Consider the following 22018-nt stretch of genomic DNA (forward strand, 5'->3'; position numbering starts at 1 on the left):
GGCCCTCCCGCTGCCGCAACGCGCGTGTGCGCACGTGTGCGCAGGCCCAGACACACGCGTGCAGGCTTCCATCCACTCGCAGGACGCGCTGAGTGAAAATCCTGCAAGTTTTAATGGTAATTTCGGAAGCCCTTCCCCGCCGCTGAACAAATGCGACAACTTTATACAATCCCGGGGTGCGCGGCAGCACCCCAACGCCCTCGGCAGCCCCTCGCTCCCTTCCTGCAGAGAAGAGCAGCCCCCAGCCCGCGCCTCCCCCCGCGGGACGTCCCCTCCCGTGTCCCATGCGCGGAGGGAGGCTGCACGGCTGCGGCCCTCGGCACCCGGTGCTGCGCCCAGCCTGGCCCGCGGCTGCCGGAGCCCTACGAGGGCTCCCCGTCCCTCGGAGCCCTCCTGTTCCCATCCCGCTGGGATGAGCTTTGGGGTATCCTGAGCACGTGGCCGCCCGTAGCGTCCTCCTCCATGGAGAGGGACGAGTGCTCCAGCTCTTGGGGTGCACCGGAGCGACAAGGCAGAGGCATCGGGTCTCCGGGTAATTGCATTTCTCCACCATCGCAGCTCTTCTGGGGTGCTGTGGGCATCCAGCTGAAATAACAGCAAGGAAGTAACAGCAGGGAAACAACGGCAAGGAAATAACAGCCAAGGAAGGAGCAACAAGGAAATAGCAACAAGGAAGTAGCCAAGGAAATAAGAGTAAGGAAATAACAGCCAAGGAAATAACACTAAGGAAGTAGCCAAGGAAATAAGAGCAAGGAAATAACAGCAAGGAAACAGCCAAGGAAATAAGAGCAAGGAAATAACAGCCAAGGAAATAACAGTAAGGAAATAGCCAAGGAAATAAGAGCAAGGAAATAACAGCAAGGAAATAGCCAAGGAAATAAGAGCAAGGAAATAACAGCCAAGGAAATAACAGTAAGGAAATAGCCAAGGAAATAAGAGCAAGGAAATAACAGCAAGGAAATAGCCAAGGAAATAAGAGCAAGGAAATAACAGCCAAGGAAATAACAGCAAGGAAATAGCCAAGGAAATAAGAGCAAGGAAATAACAGCCAAGGAAATAACAGCAAGGAAATAGCCAAGGAAATAAGAGCAAGGAAATAACAGCCAAGGAAATAACAGTAAGGAAATAGCCAAGGAAATAAGAGCAAGGAAATAACAGCCAAGGAAATAACAGCAAGGAAATAGCCAAGGAAATAAGAGCAAGGAAATAACAGCCAAGGAAGGCCTCAGCAGTTCCTACATCAGAACAAGATCTGGAAAATAAGCATGGGCATCATCGCCATCCCACTTACTTTAGCTCGGACTTGTTGAAAATCTCCTCCTCGTCCGAGGTCTCTTCGTACAGCTCAGCCATGGATTGTTTATGCTGGGAATCGAGGGGTTGGTACAGGTCTCTAAGCCACTGCGGTTTGGTTTTGCTCGGATCGGACACGCGCGAGCCCTGGGAAGCGCCAGGGAAGGGAAGGTTTCGGAGGGGGTGAGAAACAGCCGGCGGTGCAGTTTGGGGGCAGAGGGGCAGGCCTGGCACGTGCTCCCTGCCCTTACCTGCTCTCTGACGTCGTGCTTATTCTTGCTCCATCCCCGTGGCAGGACTTTTTGAAAGAACCTGAAAAAAAAAAAGGAAAAGAAGGATAAGAAGTGGCGGCAGCTGGTGATGGCAGTTATTGGCAGGAAGGTTGCCTGCACCCTGCCCTGCTGGGGAAGCCGCTAGTGTAGGATTCAGGCAAGTGGCACTTACAGCGCTGCAAAACATCTGGATTTAGCGGGTTAAAGGGGGAGAAAAAAGGCTTTTGTGCGTCATCACCCCAGAATTCACCTTTCCCGGTCCATAAGCAGGGAGGTTTGGCCAGGAAGGGCTGCAGCAGGTGCCAGCATCCTGCCAGGGCAGAAGCCTCCCCCTGCTCGGGGTGACGTTTCAGCTGACCCTGAGGAAGATGAGGAGCCCCAGAGGAAGGGACGGTGCTGGCTGATGTGGCTGGGAATGAGCCCTGGTTTAGCCTGGCTGTGAAAAGCATCTGGAGAGGACAGGAGCGAGCTCTTCAACAGCCTCTCTGGGGAACGGGACAGGGAGAAATAGGGCAGAGCTGTCACCAGAGAAGAGTTTTGCTGGGAACCAGAGCAGAGGGGTATTTCCTCGTGGCTGGGCAGCGTGGTCGCAGGGACGTGGGACCACACGGGAGCCCAGGGCCAACACATCCACCACAGCCAGGGTGTAGCATCACCGGTGTGGAAAAGGGCTGTCTGGGTGGCTGGTTGAGATGTGAGCTTATAGCCCGTGCCGATCACTTATGCTTTGGGGTCCCTCTTCTGGGTCTCTTAAAAAAGCTACATGTTTTAAATATAGACTGGTGAGGCTTTGGCAGCCGGCGTGGCTGGGGGGCTCGGGGATTAGGTGCTATTCAGAGTAAAGACTGTTCGTGGCACAGCAGTGGCATGGTGCAGGGAGTAATTACCGTCTCAGGCGTGATTTACTGGTGCTTTGAGGTTGGGAAGCGGCTGCAGGTTTTTGGGAGCAAACCTGGTGACAGAAAGAGAGAGAGAGAGACTCTTGTAACATCAGGATTTTCTCACCATACTCTGCAAAACAAGGGAGCCCGAAAAGTTCTTCCTCCAACCCAGCCCGTTATATACATGTGCAAGCCTGTGCCAGCACCCACTTTTTTAGAAAGAGCCCATCCTCCCTTCCCAAGTCTCCGCTTTTCCCTGCCTCCAGAATGACCTGAACTCCCAGAGCTCTCCTAATCTCAGCAATGTTTATGTCTGCCTCTCTTATCTGCAGTGTTTTGCAGGGTACTCCCCTCCTGTTTAACCCCAGTCTGAAACACGTAGGTAGGTTTTAAAGAAATAAAAGCTTTTTTTTTCCGTGGAGAAGGGCCCCAAAGGGAGGCTGAAACTGTGGGCACACCGGGTCCTCTCCCCTGCCTGTCTCTGGCACTGCCCTGACCCACCCGGAGCTGTGGCACCTTGCAGAAGGACTTGATTTTGGCAAGAGGGAAGGTAGCAGGGGAATTGCTGCATGGCTGACAGCAATCGGTGCTGGTAGGAGAGCAGAACAGGGTCAGAAGAGCCTGGGAGGTGACTCTCTAGGGCTAGGGATTGCGGGATAAAACTTGGGGAAGAGCTGATGGGAGAGGTTGTGATGAGAGGGAGCCACAGCCCCCTTCGAGGAAGCTGTTAGGAAAGCTGCAAAGCAGAGCTGCGGACAGGTCGGGAGAGATGCCAGGACAAGCTGCCCCCCAGCAGGCTTCAACCCGAGCTGAGCTGTCTGGTGTGGATGCCGCGTCAAGCTCCACGGCTGGAAAAACATCTCCTGTGCTACCCGGCCTGTCCACGGGCATCCGCAGCGGCACCCCGGGGCTCATAAACTGTGCGGGGAGGCACTGCCCTTCCCCTCTGCACTCCAGCTACAAGGCTTGATTGACAGCTGTCTGTCAAACGAGTTATTGGCTTACCTCGACGAGACAAATCACCGTGAGATTAATCATGATGATGACAGACACTGATAGCGCTAACAGGAGCCTGTCGCTGGAGGTGTACTCTGGTTTCCACTGGGAGAAAAGGAGAGAAAATCAGGAGGGGAGAGAGGGTTGGTCCTTCCATTCCCCGTTGTCCGGAAGGACACATCCAGCAATGCCCAGTATCTCTCCTACCCTCACTGCGGATTTCCTGCCTGCATCCCTGGCCAGGGCCATGCCATTGGAAACGTTCTCTTCTTGGAGACATTGGCCTGCGAGAGCAGAGGCTCCCTGGTCATCTCGCCTCTCGCTGAGCAGCTTTATGAGCAGTCCCGTCTTCGAGACCATCTTTGCGCAGGCCAGCTGGAGTTCGGGCAGGCCGCAGTCCATCCTCAGGGCTCGCACCACGTGGGCGATGAACAGCCGCAGGGCTTCGTCTGGGACGAGCAAGCGTAGGTGACGGCTGACTTTGGTTTCAAAGAGGTCTCCTTGAACCGGTGCGCTGTCTGGGCTATCGGGGCTACCTGGTTTATTGAGGAAACCGGATCCTTTCTTTTGGTGCTTCCAGTGTGTTTCTGCAGTTCGAGGGACGGCTGGTAAATGCCCAGCTAGAGAGGAACCCTCTTCTTCAGCCGTGCCCTCTAGCATGCTGCTTGCGGCAGGGGGGGTGTTGTTAACCAACAGGTTATAGAAAAAATGCTGTTTTGTGTTTAGTCTCTGCGTTGCTTTACTTTCTGTTGGTGTGGGCTCTTCCTCTGGATTTACATTGCCAAACGTCTTGTAGAAAAGCTGATTACTTTTATTCAGATACGGGCTGTCCCCCTGCTCGTGCTTTTTGTAAGTCCAGACATAGTCCTGCCTTGGAGATGGTGCTTCCTCTGCATCTTCTACATCCTCCACATCCTCCATCCCATGAGTGTTCTTGGTCTGTTCCACAGCATCGGAATAATTTTGAATCTTAAAAGACCCGGACAAATGAGGGGCCTCTGCTGGGGAGCACGAAAGGGAATGTTTTGAAGGAGGTGTGGATATTTTGTGATGTCTGAAGATGGAGACGGTGTCAGTGGGGTTTAACCCACCAGCTGCTTCCCACGGGTTTAACGCCGCCTGGTTCAAACCGAAGTCACGCTGCTTCTGCACCCAGCCCGTGGTCGTCTCTCCCTCCACTGCTGGGATCTCGTGCACTTCGTCCTTCTGCATGGCAGGCGTTGGCAGGGGTGAGATGGTGTTCTTCACAGTCACGATGCTTTTAGCCTTGTGCAGCTTATTCTTGAGCTCGGCCACTAGCGCCTTTGCTAGAAAATAGAGTTTCCTTATCTCAGTTTCAGTGGTCCTGCCCATGTGCTGAATGCCGTGCAGCATCAGCATCAGCTCCTTACTGGTTTTGCCTTCCTGCCTGGATAGGTGCTGAGGGGAATATGAATTTGCTCTGGAAATGTGATCATTCGGGTTACTGAGATCACCATCAGTGCCGGTCAGGCTCAGGACAACCGCAAGCGTTACAGTTTCATGGTTTCCAAGTGAAGGCTCCTTGGGCTTGAGGTTCAACACCGTGCTGGCGTTCAGTTTTCTGGATTGTCCCGCTTCCGTTGTTTCTCCTTGTGTCTCTGCCAGAGGATCTGTGTGAGCTGTAAAACACCAAGAGAGCAGATCAGTGACTCGGCGTCACGAGAAGCTTTCTGCCAAAATACAGGGTCAGAGGTTTACCCTGAGCAGCAGGCGCTCGTCTTTAAGACGAGAGAGTGTGTGAACTGAACGGTGGATGTGTTACAGACGGGAAAAGTCTTGTTAAATCAATCAGATTATCTCATTGGGGCAGAACAGATAGACGTTTCTTTTCTGGTGTCTCCCAGGGCTCTGTTTGGATCAGTGGGAAACATCCTGGGGGAATGGGTTTGCTGTCGGAGAGTTTCCCACAGCTCGATACGAGCCAGTATTGAGTTGCTAAAATCACCATAAAGCTTTTAAACTCGGAGTGAGCCTGGAAAGCAGAATATCCAAAGACACGGTGTTTGTCCCTGATCAGTTATCCCAACCAGCCCTTCTCCCTGCGGTCAGGAAAACCTGGGATACTTCACATTAAAATGCCTCTGGGTTGTTTTCTGCAACAATCTGCAGTCACAGCGAGCCCCGATAACGGAGAGCTGTTTCTCTGCTGATGGATGCAGCTCCCATCACCCAGGCCTAGAAGAAGTGGAAGATGTGGGGATTTGACCCAGAGTGATGCAAACAGCCCAGGAGAGCTCCTGCCCCGGCATGCAAAGGGCACATGCTGAGTCTGCAGAGCTAGGATAAATCTTCAAGAGTCCTACAAACACAACCTTATGTCTAATCCTGCTTTGCAGATAGCTTAATGCCAGAGGCAGTGTGACACGGTCAAGAATATTTACAGATTATAAAGGTATTTAGGCCTTTTTTTCCTGTTAAAACGATAGGAAATTGGACACAGAAATACCTTTGAGTATCAGGCCCTAAATGGCTTAGCAGCCTGTTTTCCCTAGACTTGCGACGAGGTTAGGCTCACTTGTCCGCATCCAGTTTGAAAATGAGTTACCTGGGGACCGTGGAAACCTTACTGTATCTATTTGCAGAAGTCCAGCTTGTCTCTGCTTTCAATAGGATGATATTTACCCTGTGCAAAGGTTGAGCAGGACAGTGCATTGCTCACGCTGCACAGTAATGCCCTGCGAAGGAGATCGGGGTTACTGTCCTCTCTCCTACACATGGGGAGCAGGGTGGCACAGAGACCAGGCAATTTTCCAAGGTCACTCAGGTGATTTTTGGAGCCTGTATGTCCCAGATCCCCCTCCAACACATCGTGCATTACAGGAGGTTTCTGCAGAGCCTGCCTAGGGGCGTCCGTGCTTGGTTATGGGTCTTGGGGTTTCCAGCGGGGGTGGCAGGTTTGAGGTGCAGCTCAGCACATGCCAGAGCAATGCAAACATTGCTGGACCCTTTGGCCATGTCTGGGCTGTGTCTGGGACCCCTCTTGGTGCTGAGCTGTGACTAGCTGAGGTATGGTGGCACTGGAAAGACTCGGGAGGTTGTCAAGGGAAATATGGGGGGCTTACGAGCAGACGGTGCCTTCCAGTGCTTGGGAACGGTACTGGGTATGCGTGATTTCCTTGGCTAGATGCGCTGTGTGGATTGGAAGCTCGTGTGTTTGTTTAGCCCAGCAAGCTATTTCTTCTCAAGATAGTATTTGACACAGAAGATATGTGTAATCGCTAGTAACTTTTCAACCCTTGTTTTTTCCAAGTCATGTGCTCAAAGGGGAACTTTTTGTGCCTGTGGCTCACGGAGCACAGTCCGAGGCCTCCCAGGTCTCACCTGAGCTGCCTGCACTGGCCTTTGGGCTGATTTAAAGGCCTGACATGGATGAAGCTCCTCTAGAGAGTCTGCCCAGATTTAGCGTCCCTGGGACTGGCCAGGAGCCACCAGGCTGGACTGATGCCATCGAGGTGGCCAACGCTGCCTGGGAACCCACACAAAACGAGGCCATGCTACAGCATCTCCTAAAGCTAGAGGAAACTGGGCGGATTTGATGTCTACATCGACATCATCGGGAAGCCTACCGCACTGGGGAGCACTGGTGGTGCACAGGTTCTCACAGTGGAACTTGATGGTCCTGCACGGGGTTTCAGTGGTGTGTTTCTCCTGGCAGAGGCAGCAGGCCGTATCACTGGGCAGTTTGCTAAAGATAAGAAGTTACTGGAGAAAAATCCAGCATCTCAATCCATCTCTCCAAGTCCAACTCAGGTAACACACAGATAACACATCACGGTTTTGCTTGGATTTCTTCTACAGCTCTGGAAAACTTTCCACCCCCCAGTTCCGCTGGACAAATACGTTCTCCAAATTTCTAAGAGAGGTTTCAAATAGAAGATAGGCTTCTCCGGTGGCATCAAAATGTTGATTTTACCTTTGAAAATGGAACCAATCCTAAAATGCAGTTTGAAACAGAAACGCACCTCAACTTGATTTAAAACTTCCCTTTGAAAAACCTGAAAAATGTCATGTAAAAGGTGAAATTCTGTTTCTTAGCAGGTGAGTTTGGAAGGTTCTCGAAAGTAAATAGCAAACCTTAGGCTTACTGGGGTTATTCTGATTTAGTGGTGAGCTGGTTTGTTTCCCAAGCAGACCCTTTGTTTCAGCAGTTACGATCTGCTGGCAGCTGGGACCGAGTCCCTGTATACTCACAGCATTTCCAAGCGGACGGTTGTCAGGAGGAGCGTGAGCAATGTCTGCTGAGTCACTTGTGTTGCACCCAGGTCTCTGAAAGGATTTGAAAAACCACGTTAAATTTGCAGGCGGCATTACCAGAACTCTGCTCTGAGAACAAGACCAGGTCCCTGCTGATTGTGCTGGTGTTTGCAGAAGGATCCACTTCTGCCTAATCAAACAGAAATGATTCAAAACCCTATTGTCTTTCTGCTTTGACCTGTTCCTAACCCTGGGGTCTGAATCAGGAGGGGATCCTGCAGATCTCGTGGGAGATGAATGCAAACAGAAAGGATTCCCTGGCGCAAAACCCTCCTCCCATGAGTGCAGCTCCAGTCCTTGAAGGGAGACACTTCTTACCCAAGGAGATGAATCCACCGTGACCTTGGAAAGAGAGATTATACCAGTGAAAAGAGAAGATATGCTGAGCAGAAAGCAAAGGCTATCTGTGGAATAGCGGGGCTGCGAGCAGGAAGGACCTCTGCAAAAAGCCTGGACGTCTTCCTCCCTGAGGAGTCACCCAGATGCCAGCAGGAGCCATAGGATGCTGTGAATCGTGATCAACATCTGGGCATCATCTGCCCTGAGCTGTGGCAAGGCAGCGAGGTGGGGATGTGGGGTGTGCAGGAGCCCAGGACTGCCAGCATGAGTGCCCCAAAACCCAGGATCCCACCTTCTCAGCGCTCAAGCAGGAGCGGGGGGCATTCCCAGACCCTTCAGGCCACTCCACAGCCTTAACATTTTTGTGTCCCAACTCCTTGGTTGCTTTGCAGCTGGGGACACACCAGAACTTCTTTGCCTTTGCCTTGCTCTGCCGGTGCTGGGGTTATTTGTGCCTCTAGCAGAATAAGGCTGGGAAAGAGTGAGATTTGCCGCTGGATCTCTGCTTTCCTGACAACAGGGCTCTCGAGAGAGACAAAGATCTATACGAATCTGGTAAAAATGAGTCAATACTTACAGATATTTGACTGAAGGCAGCTCGAAGAACGATGCGTCAGCAATAACGGACAGGGGGTTATGGCTTAGGATCCTGAAAAAAACAACACACCACTGTGAGTGAGTGATGGGAAGGACGTGAGCTGCGTGGGTAGGGGCACGTGGGGACTCCCTGTCCACATGTCCTCTTACGTACATAGACCCAGGAGTCTGGAAAGCCAAGATCAACTGGCCCTTGTGCAGCAGGCACCGGAGAAATGGGAGATGGTTAAAACACTTATTGTAGAGTACAAAAACCCCAGTGGTTCCTGAACTGTACAAAGAAAGCTAAATCAAAGTGAATTTCCACTAGATCATTGCAAAGTATTTCTGTGATCAAGGAGTTTTTCCTCTTTGCCAGGCTTCACATTTCTTTGAATATCAGAAAGGCCCAAAGAGAACTGTGCCTGTTGGATCTGATGCAGAATTACACTGAAATCCCTTTTCCAGGCTCCTCTCTACTGTGTGAGTGGTGTAAAGAGGTTTATGCTGGGTAAGGATCCAGCCGACTTTTATGGATGGCAGATGTGGATTTGGCTGAACAATTTTTACTCAAACCTCCCCAAAGAATTTCCTTTCAAGTGGAGAACAAACATAGGAAATTTCAGCCTGAAGATAAAAAGTTGGCTCAGTGCTGTGTGTGTGAGGAAGGGCCTGGGATGAAGGCTAGCGGCAGGAACAGATGCTGATGGGCTGATTCACACAATACATCAGGTCCTGATTATCTCCAGCTAAAAGAGCAAAAGCCCAGAAGTGCTTCTTCTGGAAAACACATCATCTCTTTCTTTCCTCCTCAGCTCACACCTTCTCTTTGCTTCCCTCCACCAGGACTTTGATGTTATTTTGGAGTCTTACCTTCCATATTTTCTTACATTTCCACTGTCCATAAACTTTATCACTGCATCCAGCCAGGCAAAGCTGTGGCCTAGTCCTACGGGAATTATCCTTCATAATTTATTCTGCCACCTTCTTTGGTATATCACGTGAGAAGTATTGCACTTTCCAGGAGAGCAGGGAGACTGTGGCCTTGTCCTTATGTATATGAACCCTTGGTGGGCAAAACACCCTGGCTTCCCACTTACTTCAGGTCCAGATGGAAACGGTGATCCTATCCCTGGAAGGGCTTCTTGAGAGAACCGACTATGGATTAAGTCACGTTTTCTCAAGACACCAAAAGAACAAAGTTTCCTTTTTGTGGATGTTTTTGAGACCCTTTGCTTTTAAATGCAAATATGCAAAGTGAAATTGCTGGCTAGAAATCTGGGTCACATCCCATACCCCTCATCACCCTGCCTCTTCTCCCTTCCCACAGCATTTCTTTCTTATCTATCCCCCTGGGCTCCCACTGCTGCTGTTTGAACCTGATGCTGGTTCAAGGAAGCCGTGGAGAAGATAAGCAGGCCAGGAGAAAGTGGCTTTCAGGCTTCTGGTGGACCCTGGATGACATCTATAGTACTTTACAGAGAGCAAATCTGCTCTTCCCCACTGTCACTGCGGAGTCCTACTCTGATCTCCCTTTAGACCTTGTTACACTTACAGCTTCTGTAAAAACTGCATCCCATGCCATGCCTGGAAAGTGCCGTTCCGGATCTGCGTGATGAGATTTCCACCAAGGTTTCTGGGGAAAAAAAAGATCACAGAAATGAATCGGGTCTGTCCTACAGGAAGCTGGAGCGAAGCAGTATTGCTTTGTAGGAAATATGCAAATCCAAGGTAGAATAGGGAGGAAACTGCCGTTTTCTCTTTTTTTTTTTAACCTGTCAAGGAGAGGAAATGAAGTGCACATGTGCTTAATCTATTTCTGTTCCAGGATACAGCAAGCCTTCAAGAAATGGCTTCTATTATGGCTGCGTTTGGACAACCACGCTATGATCTCTCATCCTGTTGTGGGTCATCCAGCCATCTGCATTGATCTCTTTAGCTCAGCGAGTCTTTTAGCAGGAGAAATTTAGTCATTGTTCTAAAAATAACAGGAGCATTTTGTAGCACAAGAAGGGTTATAAATGCAAACAGACTTCAGTAAATATACTAGAAAGAAACTTTTATAACTCACATCAGCTGCAAAAAAGGAAGTGGCTCAAAAGCATGTTCCTCAATCGACAGGATTTTATTGCAAGATAAATCCCTGTTAAAATTAGAACGCGAAATGTTAATTGCATTTGCACTGTCATGTTTACTTTCATTTGCTTTGACACTGGCAGCATATATGTCACACGGCTCTCATTTCGCAGGGTGTTTATATCTGATACTAGCTTGCAGTGGTGTGTAACCTGTGATAACCTTCCTGACCGGAGGTGGCTTTCATCTCAGGTTTTTTTTTTTCTAGCTCTGATCCCACCAGAATTATTTTAGGGCTTGATTTTCCTCTCTGATAACAGAAAAGATTCTTTACGCAGACACAGTTTAGCAGCTGAGGATGCATCACACTGATATGTGACCCTCTGGATGTGCCACAGAGATGCAACCTGCCTTCCCCTGGTGCCATCAGTGCTTTGCTTGCTGAAGTCAGCCAGAAAAGCCTGAACAGCACCTCTTGTTTGAGGGCTCAGGGATGGGTTGGTAACCACACGCCTGACCAAAACGGTTGTTTTTCTCTTAATCCTTCCCTCCTACACCACATTTGCTTTAACATACATTTTGTATGTTAAAGGGACCCTATTAAAGACGCAAAATCACGAACATGGAAGTCTGGAAAGGGCACAATGAAGGGGTAACCTAAACTCCACTTTCCTGCACAGCTCTGCTGTGAGATGTGTGTAGACACTCAGCCGCTGCGGGATTCACCTGGCCTGGCTTTCGAAATCAAAAGGTGTGTTGTCTCAGCCTGAATTAGCTGCCCGGGCTTGTTCTGCAGCAAACAGCGAGAGAGAAATATTTTTGGGGAGTGATTCATCCCCTTCTCAGTCAGGTTCCCAAGATCGTTTGGGTGAATGGGAAGTGCCTGTTCCTCTCCATGGAAAATAAAGAGAGCCTGAACAATTAGCTTAATCCTAGGCAATTATTAGGCATCTAAAATTAGAGGAGATGAGTGCACAAGGTTTCTTCTGTAGGAGATGGCCTCGCTACTGGAGAGGGTGTTCAGGGAGAACGTCAGGGAGCGACTGCAGCTCTCGCCTGCGGGGTCTGGACCTCCCAGGGAGGCAGTCGGGCGGTGGGAGGAAGGTCTTTGCACGTGCAATCTCAGAAGTACTTTGGAGAGTTCAGTTTTCAGCCTTGTGGAAGGGGAGCGTGGCTGGAAGCCTGTTTCTTCCCAACCTGACTCATTTCACCTGCAACCCACATCCTGCAGAACATGCTTTCTGCTTTTAAGTTCTTGAATCCTTCTTTTCTACGATGTAGGGCACACGTACTTGCTAAAAAGACACGGGGAGGGTGAGCTAGTGTGGGCAGTGGGTCCCAGCACTGGCACTACCTTGTTTTCCACCATTCCCCAGCACTGAGACAAGGCTTAGATGCAGCCCTAGGGCTGGCTCACCGCAGGAGCACCTCCAGAAAGGCCAAGACCACCCTGGACGTGGCTCCTTCCACGCCAATGTGCATAGTAGAAAATACAAAACCTCCCTTTTTGTGGGAAAAATGCAAGCACGTAAGGGTCACACTCGATAAATGACACTACAAATGCAAATGGTGATGGAGCTGAGTTACTTGCAATGATCTACAAATATGAGCCACAGAGGGAATTTTGGGACACCTCAGCTACTCTAATAACAGAAGAGCAGGACCCAAAACGTGACCCTTATGAGCCAACTCCAAGCCAGGGCTTCCCTTGCTGTCAGCTTTTTCACACGAGTAGTATTTTGATCTTTGACTTAAGGTTTGTGTTGAGAAATGAGTGTACCTGTGTCTCCTGTGAGGCTCAGGAAACCTGGACTCTGGACACTAAAGCTCTGAGCCTCCACAGGGGAATTTATTTCTGCCTCTCAGCCTTTAGGACAAGAAAAGAGAGCGCGACAGCAGCCAAGCAGAGGACAGAGAACAGGGCAAGATTTTGCCGTTCCTGTTTCACACTTCCTTTGCCGGCACTGCACAGGAAACCCCAAAATACATAAAAAACTGAACTTGAAGGAGAAAAAACCCTAATACTCCTCTGTTCCCTTCCAGACAGTGTTAGAGAGAGAGTGCTTGTTGCAATTTCATATGACATTGTGTGGACGTAGATGCACATTTGTTTCTCCTCCAAGAAGAGGGGGGACTCAGCTGCATACGGCCCTGAGCAACCTCATTGATTTTTTTATAGAAAAAACCCTGTGCTAGCTTTGAGGTTAGCCCTGCTCGGAGCAGGAGGTTGAAGCAGAGATCTCCCAACCTCAGTCCATCTGGGATTTCAGCAGAGGAAGGTGTAGTGCAGGCTTCTCTCTTTCCACCTGGGATAGCCACCGGAGAGGCTATCCCAAGAGTGACCAGCCATCTGGGGCTCTGTCTTCATCGCAGCGAAGACCTTTCCACCCAAACCCTAGCAGAAGCAAGACATGCGTAGGTTTTGCCTTGTTCTAGGTGATTCTTACCCCCAAAATGTTGGTCCTCAGATGAACAGAGGCAATCTCCCTGGGCAGGGGAGGTCCCTGTTAGCTTGGGGTTGACTAAAAGTCATCCCATATCTGTGGGAAAGGGCAGCAGCCTCTTCCTCTTGGTTGGATTTGGGGAAATGAAAGCTGCACCATGCCCCTCCAGGAATCCTCCCACCAGGCACTATTGCAGCACCAAGACACCCTGCTCTGCTCTGAGCTATAGCCTGAAACCGAGGAGGAATAAAGCACACTTGCATGGAGGTGGGTCGAGCAGCAGGGGTCCAAGGGAGGGTGAGGCAGTAGCCCACCGCGGTGGGCAGGGGACGGTACCTACAGGTGCTTCAGCAGGAACAGACCCTCCAGCGAATGCCTCTTCACTGCCCGCAGATCGTTGTCCTGGAGGACTCTGGAATGAGATAAACGGACATTTACTGTTACACCAGCTGCCCTCCAGGAGGAAATGGGATTTTCAGGGGAAAATATCCTGCAGTAGCTTTACTAAAACATCTCTTTGAGTCACTACAGGGATCATCACCGCTCATCGCAGGAGCAGGCACTTGCTCCTGGCCTGCTGGAGCCTGATCATGGATTAAATAGGCGCAGGGATGGTCCCGTAGGATGGAAGGGACACAGCTCACGGCATTTCTTGCCATCCTAGGAAGCCCTGGGGATTCACACCCCTCCTTGCTGAGCAGCTCAGCTTTGAATTCAGACGGAAGCGCTTTGTGTGGGTGCTCGTGCTTGTCATGCCCTTGGCTCAAAAACCAGACGAAAGGATTGAAAACGATCCTGACATTTGAAATGCTAGAGGGTACTTACAAGTACTCAGCCCACGGGTATTCCCTCCACGCTTGTTTTTCGAGGGAAGAAATTGAGTTGCCAGTGAAATCTCTGCAAAGAAATGATTGACACGGTCACCCCTGAGGAAAACCCCTTCCCCTGCAAATTTGGCTGCTGAGGTGGAAGCGGAGTTTGCCTGGAGATGCAACAGCACGGCCAGCCTGCCTTCACCGCTCGGCGCTGCGGCATGAGCCCCCGAAAACAAGATCTCCCCCGGCTGTCCCGGGAGGGGTTACCAGGAATAAGAAGCCGAGGAGGGGACGGTGGAGGGGGTCTGGCGGGGCGCACCGCTGCCGGTACTCACAGGACGGAGAGGGCCCGGCGGCGGGCGGCCGGGGGCACGCCAGCCAGGGCGGCACGGCTGCAGTCCAGCAGCCGCCGTCGGCAGCGGCAGGGGGCCGGGCAGAGCCCCCCGGGCCGCCCCGGGCAGGGGGCCGCCGCCAGCAGCAGCGCCAGCAGGAGGAGCGGGCGGCCGGGCCGGGGCAGGCCCATGGCGGCGCAGGCCCGGGCGCGGGTCGCCGGGCAACGGGGGGGGAGGGCGGGCGCAGGCCTGGGGCCGGGCGCAGGCCTCGCTGCTGCGGCCCCTGGCCTCACGGCTCGGAGCGGGGTCTGGGGCTTCGGGAGTCTCCGCCATCAAGAGAATATATAATATAAATACAATCTCCGCCTGAGAACTTGCCCCGTAGAGGATTTCCCGCCTCCCACGGGCGGCCGAGCCCTCCCTTCAGTATTCCCCCTGTGAAACGCTGCATCTTGCTTCCCCGCTTGGATTTCTCCAAATTCAGCCTCCAGCCACTGAATCTTGTTTCGCCTTCCCGGTGAAAAAGCTCACCTGGCATCGGGTGTCTTCTCCTGGATCAACCCACCCCTCCCCTCTCTTTTTTGTTAAATTAAACAGGCCACGCTGCTCTCATTTCAAGAGGGATCTCCAGTCATTCCTGTGGCTCTTCCCTGAGCTCTCCCATTTTTCAATCATCTTTTTTTCCAAAGACAGAGGCCAAAAAATCTGAGCAAGGGGTCTGTTATCAAGTAGGCATTCCCCCCCCCTGCCCCTTCGTGATTTGGGGAGCTTGATGCCCCTGCCCATTGTTTGTGCTGCCTCTGAGGTTCATTCATCACACAGTTACAAAATTTTACTTAATTTAATGCAAAACCTGTTAAAAAGAACCTTTGCTTTACATCGTGACAATGTCCCAACTACTAGTAGTTGGGGCTCAAACCACATGGCTCATGTGGCACAGGTGGCTCAACACGTTACGAGACTTAGGCTTATTTCTTTAAAAGAAATTTCACGTAGAGAAGTATTTTTTTTCTGTGCCTGTGCAGACGTGTGTCAGCACCACAGCTACTCCTGCTGGTAAGATGTCTCCTTCTGCCGTCTCCGGCTTTCTGCAGATCAGAGCAAACCTGAACTGTAGGCTCTTGCAGGGAGGGCTCGTTCCTTTTATTTTTCTATAAGCGCTATGCACATCTGTTACGCTGTCTAAACGATAATTGTGCAGCTAAGCTGGCTTCCATATATAGCTGACCTGGATAAGTTGACAGGAAAACACTTTGTCTCCAAAACCAGCATATATTTTTGGGCTTAATTTTAGTAACACTAGGTTTATTGCCCATTTCTTTTGCTGTTACGTATTTGGAGAAAAAGAAAACATTGGATATGACGCACATGTCATTTCACAGCGTTAGACTTTCATTCCTAATCAAACACTGCAGAACTTTTGGAAACGACGTGAAGACAGAGCTGCATTAATTAGATGGCATCTCCCGGCTAGGGAGCTCATCATCAACACTGAGATCAGACAAAACTACTTCTTCTTCGAGGTCAAACTGCTCCAAGGAAAATTCACTGACCTGGGAAGAGAAATCAAGAGTAAATTTCTTTCTCTACAACGTATGTTAGCTTCATGCCTCTACACCTGGAAACAATACATTTTTACCACGTACAAGCCTCCCCGGAATTTACCAACTCAGGAACATTTCTGTTTTGGAAAGACTGACTGACATCACAAGGCAATGAACCAAAAGGACACCCAGCAGCTCTCCTTCCGAATTCCTGTCTGTTCCTCTTCCTATCAGGCTGGAAGGTGCCTTGCGGAGAGAGAGAGTGCCGAATTACCTCCCACACACCATCACAAGGGAAGTGAGACGGCAGGGGAGATGAGGGATGCCTCTTCCAGTAAAACAGAGGTTTGAGAAGCAGCAGGCTTTCTGTTCGACTTTGCTGCTCACTTCTCTTACGGCCATTGCACGTTAGGTCAGTTCTCTGCGGGTTTAAAAGAAGTCAGATAGAAGGGGCAGTACAGAGGAAAATGCGGAGAAAGAAGAAACCAGCAGGAATTTCATCTTCCCAACCGATTAAAAAAAAAGTATCTGGTGGACGTTAGTTACTTCACACACCAAAATACCTCCTATTTTACTGCTACTCTTCAGTAAGAAAGGAAGATAGTTCTGCCCCGGACACTAGGTGACTCGGTGTCATCAAATGGAATAACGTGTCACAAGGTTCGTTAGACACTTCCTCCGTGCAAACTGCAGGAGGAGTTAGACACTGTGCAGCGCGGTGCTGATGCATCATGTGAGAGCGATGCTTGCTTTCGAAAGACCGTGTATCAGTGATTTCCCCCGGTAAGCAGCAGTGTTTTCAAACTAAGCGAGATGAAAATCCTCTGCTCATGGCTGGCTGCGTGCAAAGGCTGGCATGCAGAACGCATCTCACTGAGCACGACGATAAAAGTTTTACTGTCGTACCCGGGGTATTTTTGTTCGATGCATGCTAACAGATCCCACGATTACCTGCAGGGATTTCACCAAAGCTTTTAACAATCATTCCCTCTGGGTAAGGATAAGTTTAAGAAGTGCATTTCTAGATGGGACGTTTGATTTACTTAAGAAATTATTAAAAAATCATTTGATTTAACCTACTATGACTTTAGAAGGATTTTCACTCTCTCAGATTCTATGAAAAGCAGTCCTGGACACTGTCATGTGTGAGACTTATCAAGTTGCACCGTAACAGTCCTGTACCCTAACTGCTTGCTTTCCTGTGTGATCTAAAATATACACGCATTTCTGCAAAAGATACCCAAAAAAGCAAGAGTTTTAAAACCGTAGCGTGCTGTACAATTCCAAGATGTGATTACTTCCTGGGATTTAAGTTGAGGTAATTGCTGCATAAAAGGAGGATGTCAGAGGCTGTAACAGTTAACCGCTGGATCTCCGATCTCTAGATGTAACATACAGGTCCTCTGGAAAAGCTAAACATCCACTGCTTTTACCTGAACAAGCCCCTTCAGTTCCTCTTCTGTTAAGGAGTCTGTGAGCTCCTCTTGGGTGGAATTGTACTCCACGGCCACCTTCCCGTTCTCTGAAACAATCACACAGAATAAACAGCCAGAGACACAGTTAGTTACTACTCTGTGCAATGACAATAAACCTACCCTAAACTCCAAATGGGACAATTCTGCTTCATAATGGCTTTCAGAGAGAGTGGCTGGTTGGTCTGAGTGAGTGTGCTTCTTTCTCTGGCCTATCTGCCTGTCTTCTCTGCAGAAAACTAAATGGGTCTTACTAAATGGAGTGGAAACTGAAATTGAGGAAGCAGAAATCTATGGAGAGGATGGAGCATTGCTGGTCTCTGTGTTATGTGATGGACCACAGGAGGCAGGAAGCACTGCAAAACATCTGAATCCAGAAATCCACCTTTCGAAAGAACACCTTAAAGAACCCAGGGGAGGAATCTGGCAGATGAAAGGCCCCTCTCTGTAAAATGAGGGTAGCGGCACTGACCTGATCCCACCAGGGTCTGTCCTGATAAGCATAAAAGACTAAAGTACTCAGATACCACATAAACAGGAGTCACCTAAAAGCTCAGAGAGCACAAGACCTGGAACCCAGAGAAAGCAGGTCTGGCAGTTCCTGGATAGGCACAGAGCCAGCTTCTGTGGTTAAAAACCCAAAGGAGATACCAGCCCCAAAGATGCAACACTGAACGCAACAGTGGGGCGCGGACCTTTGACAGCACCTGGTTGGCTTGAAACCAGGACAGGAACGTGCAAAGTGCTGCAGTTCAGCTCATGTTACCCCTGGAACCAGAACCCCCCACATCCCTGTTCGGCACGCACATGTAGTGTTAATAAGCTCTCCCTGCCCGGATTTACGCTCCTGGAATTTGGAGTTTCAATGACTTCTTTATCATAAAAAAATCTAACCTCCTGTTGGATTTTCCTTTCACTCACATAGCTCATAGGGTGGAACCACTGTTAAATCACTACAGACCACAACACAAGTTTAATTTTGCCCGAGACCTCCCCAGCCTCAATGAATCCCAAGAAAGGTTCAGAGAAAAAGAATTCGTATCAATTATCGTGAAAGTTATAATATCATTAGCCCAAACACCCCAGCGTTTAATACAAAACCAGGCCTTACCTAAGACTACGAGGAGTATCTTCTGAAAGGCGCTAGACAAAGCCTTCCCGACTGCGAGTTTCTGAACTCTTCTTGTGGCTGTGACGAACTCGAGAGGATCTGAACACAACAAGCAGCATGTTATTAAGATGACGCTCTGCATATGAAGCACGCTAGCTGCATCGCGCTAGGAAACGTAACCAAACACAGCTTTATGGATCTGATAAGAAAGCTGCTTATGTTTCAGGAGTCGCCGGCAGCATGGCAGCACCCTCACGGGGGCTTCTTGCGCCAACCCACAGCAGCACACGATGCTCAGCCCTGGGTCAGGACCCTGCCCAGGGCAGCGGGCAGTGCAGAGCCCCTGAGCTGTGCCACCGACACGGTGTGAAGAATCACATGGCGTGTTCACACCAGGAGCGATGTGACGGGGAACGAATAGCGCTGCAGGCGAGAGGGAGAGAACAGAGGGTAGGAAAGCGATACTGGTGTGAAGCAGGGAGGGAAGAGGCATGCTCAGGATCCCTTGCTGCGTAGCACAGCAGCTCACAAAGCCCCGCACAGATCCTTGCCTCCAGCTAAATTCAGATACTACATCAGACTCACAAACTGTGCAAACACAAGATTGACCAGTGTCTGTGCCAGCTGCTAAGAGAGACTTCCAGCTGCATCCAAAATGTACCTTCACCATTTTCTATGTCTGCCTCGCTGAGGGCAACTCCCCTGGTGCGTACCCCGTGGTTGGGCAGTGTCACCTCTACAGCACACAGGTATTTCATGGATCGCTTCTGTAATGTCTTTCCCAGTTCCTCATTCTCACCACCAAAGCCAGATACATTCTGCAGCTGTTGGGAAGACCACAGATAATTAATTTTGATTAAATAGGAAGGGGATGTTAGACCACTTAGGCCTATGCCTGCATACCACAGACCTCCGTGACTCCAAGGCAGTAACACATGGTGGAGGCGGAACAGGGATGTTTACGGTTTTGACCCTATTTTTGAAACACCTCGTAGTCCCCATCCTCTGGGAGTCTCAGTCATCTCAGACACGTTCAGCACATGAAGACTGCTGTCAAGCCCTGGCACTGCTTTAATCACAGCCTCCCCCATTTTTATTAACAGAAGCCAAGCCAGTGCTCTCACCCGTAGCAATCTTCTCTCCCCAGGCTTTCAAAATACCCCCATTTGTGGTCCAAAACGCAGCTCCTGCAGCTGTCTATTATTTGCTGATTTGAGGACAATTCTTCTTACTCCACCAACCGCTCTAATTAAGAAGAGGATGAGGGGAAGTATGATGGATGAATCTAAAGGGTCCCTTACTGTGATGATGCGACTGGACCAGCCGTTAAAGCCAAGGTAGTGGTTGGCCAACTCCTGGCACTTGTTGCTGTTGAGAGCAAGGACTTGGTGCTGAAACCCTTTCTGCTTGGTGCACACACAAACCTGTCCAGGAAAGAAGAACCCCGGTTAGCCAGGCTTTGCTTGCAAGGTTCCCACTACAGACACACTGTTGATGGCTCCGGGAGAGTCATCCAAAGGTAACCTACTCCCTGACCGCATGGGTGCTTCTGAGATGTGTTAAATATTTTTTGCCCAGGAATGGGCCCTGCAAATTATGGCAGAGGAGGGATGCTGCCATTTTACTGCTTACCTGGGAGCCAGCGGTGCCGGATGCCAACACGACGGTAGCATCCAGCCAAAAGTTAGTAAACTTTTTGTACAGGGAGCATCACTGAGATCAACAAGTATTTAATGTAATCCCACACTGCTGCTGGAGGTCACGGTGCTGAGTCCTTCGAGTTTCACACCTGGGGCCATTCTGCTTACCTTCAAGGGGGATTTCTGAAACAGCCTTTGCCCGTTGCACGCGTGCTGGGCTCTGCTGGCATCTCCAGCTGAATAAAACTTGATGATGGCGTAATACCCAGGCCCTGCCACCGCAGCATTTCTGTGTGCTCGCACCGAGTAGAGCAGCCCAAATTTGGAAAATGCTGAAAACAGGGAATGCTGAGGAAAAAAAAAGAGAAAAAAGGGTTTTTGAAATATCTGTGGGTGTCCCAGGGGCTGAGCACTAGCGACAGAGAGAGGACTACTCCTGAGACCTAATTACCTAGAAATAGAAGAAAGTTTTTAGTACTGTTTAACGGCAATAAGCCCTGGAGTAAGCAGTGAGACTGAAGATGAATCTCTCTCCATAAAAATAAGCTGAACCTGGCTGGACCTCTGGCCCTGTCGACACCTCCTCTCCATTATCATCCAGCCTCCGCACCAGGAGGAGAGCGAAGAGAGACGTGGGATTTTCTGTCCCCCGCATTGTCCTCATGCCAAGCTGCCTCTTGCTCTCTGCCATCCCGCTTTGTGTGGGCACGCTCTTTTGCCAAAGCTTTCAGTGAAACATTAGCACGATACTTTGCAGGCAAACTAACGGGGTTTCGTTCCAGCTCTTCCACCTTTTGCTGGTCTCTTAGTAATTTTGCTGTGCAGACCACAAAACCGGCCGTGGCACAGGGGCAGAAATCACCCTGCGGTGGCCGCACACCCCCTCGGGGTTGCCCTGTGCCCAGCATGCCTCAAGGAGACAAGGCAACTAAAAAATGATTAAAAGACCAAAAAATAAAATAAAAGGGAGGGATTTAAAAATATATTATTAGCACACAGGTGAAGCCATCAGTACAGATGGGGTCTTAACTCCAAGGCGGGGGAGAGGGACCCTGGGGGCATCCCAGGCCCCACTCCTCATCCCTGGGGTGTCTAGGGCCATGGTCCTCAGCCCCGGGGGGGGTCTAGGGCCACGGTCCTCAGCCCCGGGGGGGTCTAGGGCCATGGTCCTCAGCCCTGGGGGGGGGTGTCTAGGGCCACGGTCCTCAGCCCCGGGAGGGGGTGTCTAGGGCCATGGTCCTCAGCCCCGGGGGGGGTCTAGGGCCATGGTCCTCAGCCCTGGGGGGGGTGTCTAGGGCCACGGTCCTCAGCCCCGGGGGGGGTGTCTAGGGCCACGGTCCTCAGCCCCAGGGGGGGTCTAGGGCCATGGTCCTCAGCCCCGGGGGGGGTCTAGGGCCATGGTCCTCAGCCCCGGGGGGGGTCTAGGGCCCCGGTCCTCAGCCCCGGGGGGGGTCTAGGGCCCCGGTCCTCAGCCCCGGGGGGGGTCTAGGGCCCCGGTCCTCAGGCCCGGTCCGAGGCCTCACCTCACCTCCAGGCCCAGCTCCGGCTCCAGCCCCCAGACCAGCAGCGTCTGGGCGCTCCCCGTGGGCACCCGGAACTCCACCACCTCCGCCATGCCGGAGCAACCGGGCTTCCCGCCCCGCCATCGCCCGGCCCCCGGCCCGCCCTCCGCCCGGCCCCGCTCTCCCGCCTCAGCCAGGCCGCGGCCTTCAGCCCTCCGCCCGTCCTGCCCCGCCGTGCAGCCCCCGCCATGGGTCTGAGGGAAAAGCCCCCCAAATCCACTCCCCAGCCCCAAATCCACCCCCCAGCCCCACACCCACCCTGCCCGGCGCCGGCTCGTCCCTCCCAGCCCCCCATGGCGGCCTGTCCCTGCAGCCCCCCAAAAGCCAGAGACGCGTTGGCGGGTAGCGGGTTTATTCTCCGATTTTCTTTACAAGGAGCAGGGCAGCCAT

The 22018-nt window shown here is 51.1% G+C and overlaps 2 protein-coding genes across 3 annotated transcripts; both read right to left on the reverse strand.

Moving 5' to 3' along the window:
- Positions 1-93: 93 nt before the first annotated feature.
- On the reverse strand, positions 94-14063 carry LOC142091788 (leucine-rich repeat-containing protein 37A-like; the record flags this gene model as incomplete). The annotated part of the gene is made up of 13 exons (XM_075171143.1): positions 94-585; positions 1292-1440; positions 1545-1605; positions 2453-2517; positions 3452-3547; positions 3650-5082; positions 7030-7148; positions 7655-7729; positions 8634-8705; positions 10188-10268; positions 10704-10775; positions 13493-13564; positions 13978-14063. Coding segments are annotated over 13 exons (2604 nt in total), but the record flags the coding sequence as incomplete, so codon positions are not given.
- A 1065-nt stretch (positions 14064-15128) lies between these two features.
- Positions 15129-21707, reverse strand: RDM1 (RAD52 motif containing 1). 2 transcript variants are annotated; one of them, XM_075171228.1, is made up of 8 exons: positions 21595-21681; positions 20235-20414; positions 19728-19850; positions 19088-19250; positions 18427-18525; positions 17277-17365; positions 15946-16264; positions 15834-15852 (listed from the first exon to the last, which is right to left on the reverse strand). In XM_075171228.1, exons 1-8 carry the CDS (start codon positions 21679-21681, stop codon positions 15845-15847), a joined length of 1068 nt encoding a protein of 355 aa, XP_075027329.1. In that variant the 3' UTR covers positions 15834-15844. The 2 variants fall into 2 exon arrangements, with proteins under 2 accessions (XP_075027330.1, XP_075027329.1); XM_075171229.1 differs by lacking the exon at positions 15946-16264 and having other exon boundaries at positions 15129-15852; positions 21595-21707.
- Positions 21708-22018: the final 311 nt, after the last annotated feature.

Source organism: Calonectris borealis, chromosome 22, assembly GCF_964195595.1.
Source record: "Calonectris borealis chromosome 22, bCalBor7.hap1.2, whole genome shotgun sequence".
Lineage (NCBI taxonomy): Eukaryota > Metazoa > Chordata > Aves > Procellariiformes > Procellariidae > Calonectris > Calonectris borealis.

Excerpts from the sequence above, each read along its gene's own strand:
- RDM1 (XM_075171228.1), bottom strand. The coding sequence starts at position 21,681 with ATGGCGGAGGTGGTGGAGTTCCGGGTGCCCACGGGGAGCGCCCAGACG. Across the intron at positions 19,251-19,727 it reads GGTCCAGTCGCATCATCACA|CTGCAGAATGTATCTGGCTT; the intron begins GTAAGGGACCCT and ends TCTTCCCAACAG. Across the intron at positions 17,366-18,426 it reads GATACTCCTCGTAGTCTTAG|AGAACGGGAAGGTGGCCGTG; the intron begins GTAAGGCCTGGT and ends TGATTGTTTCAG.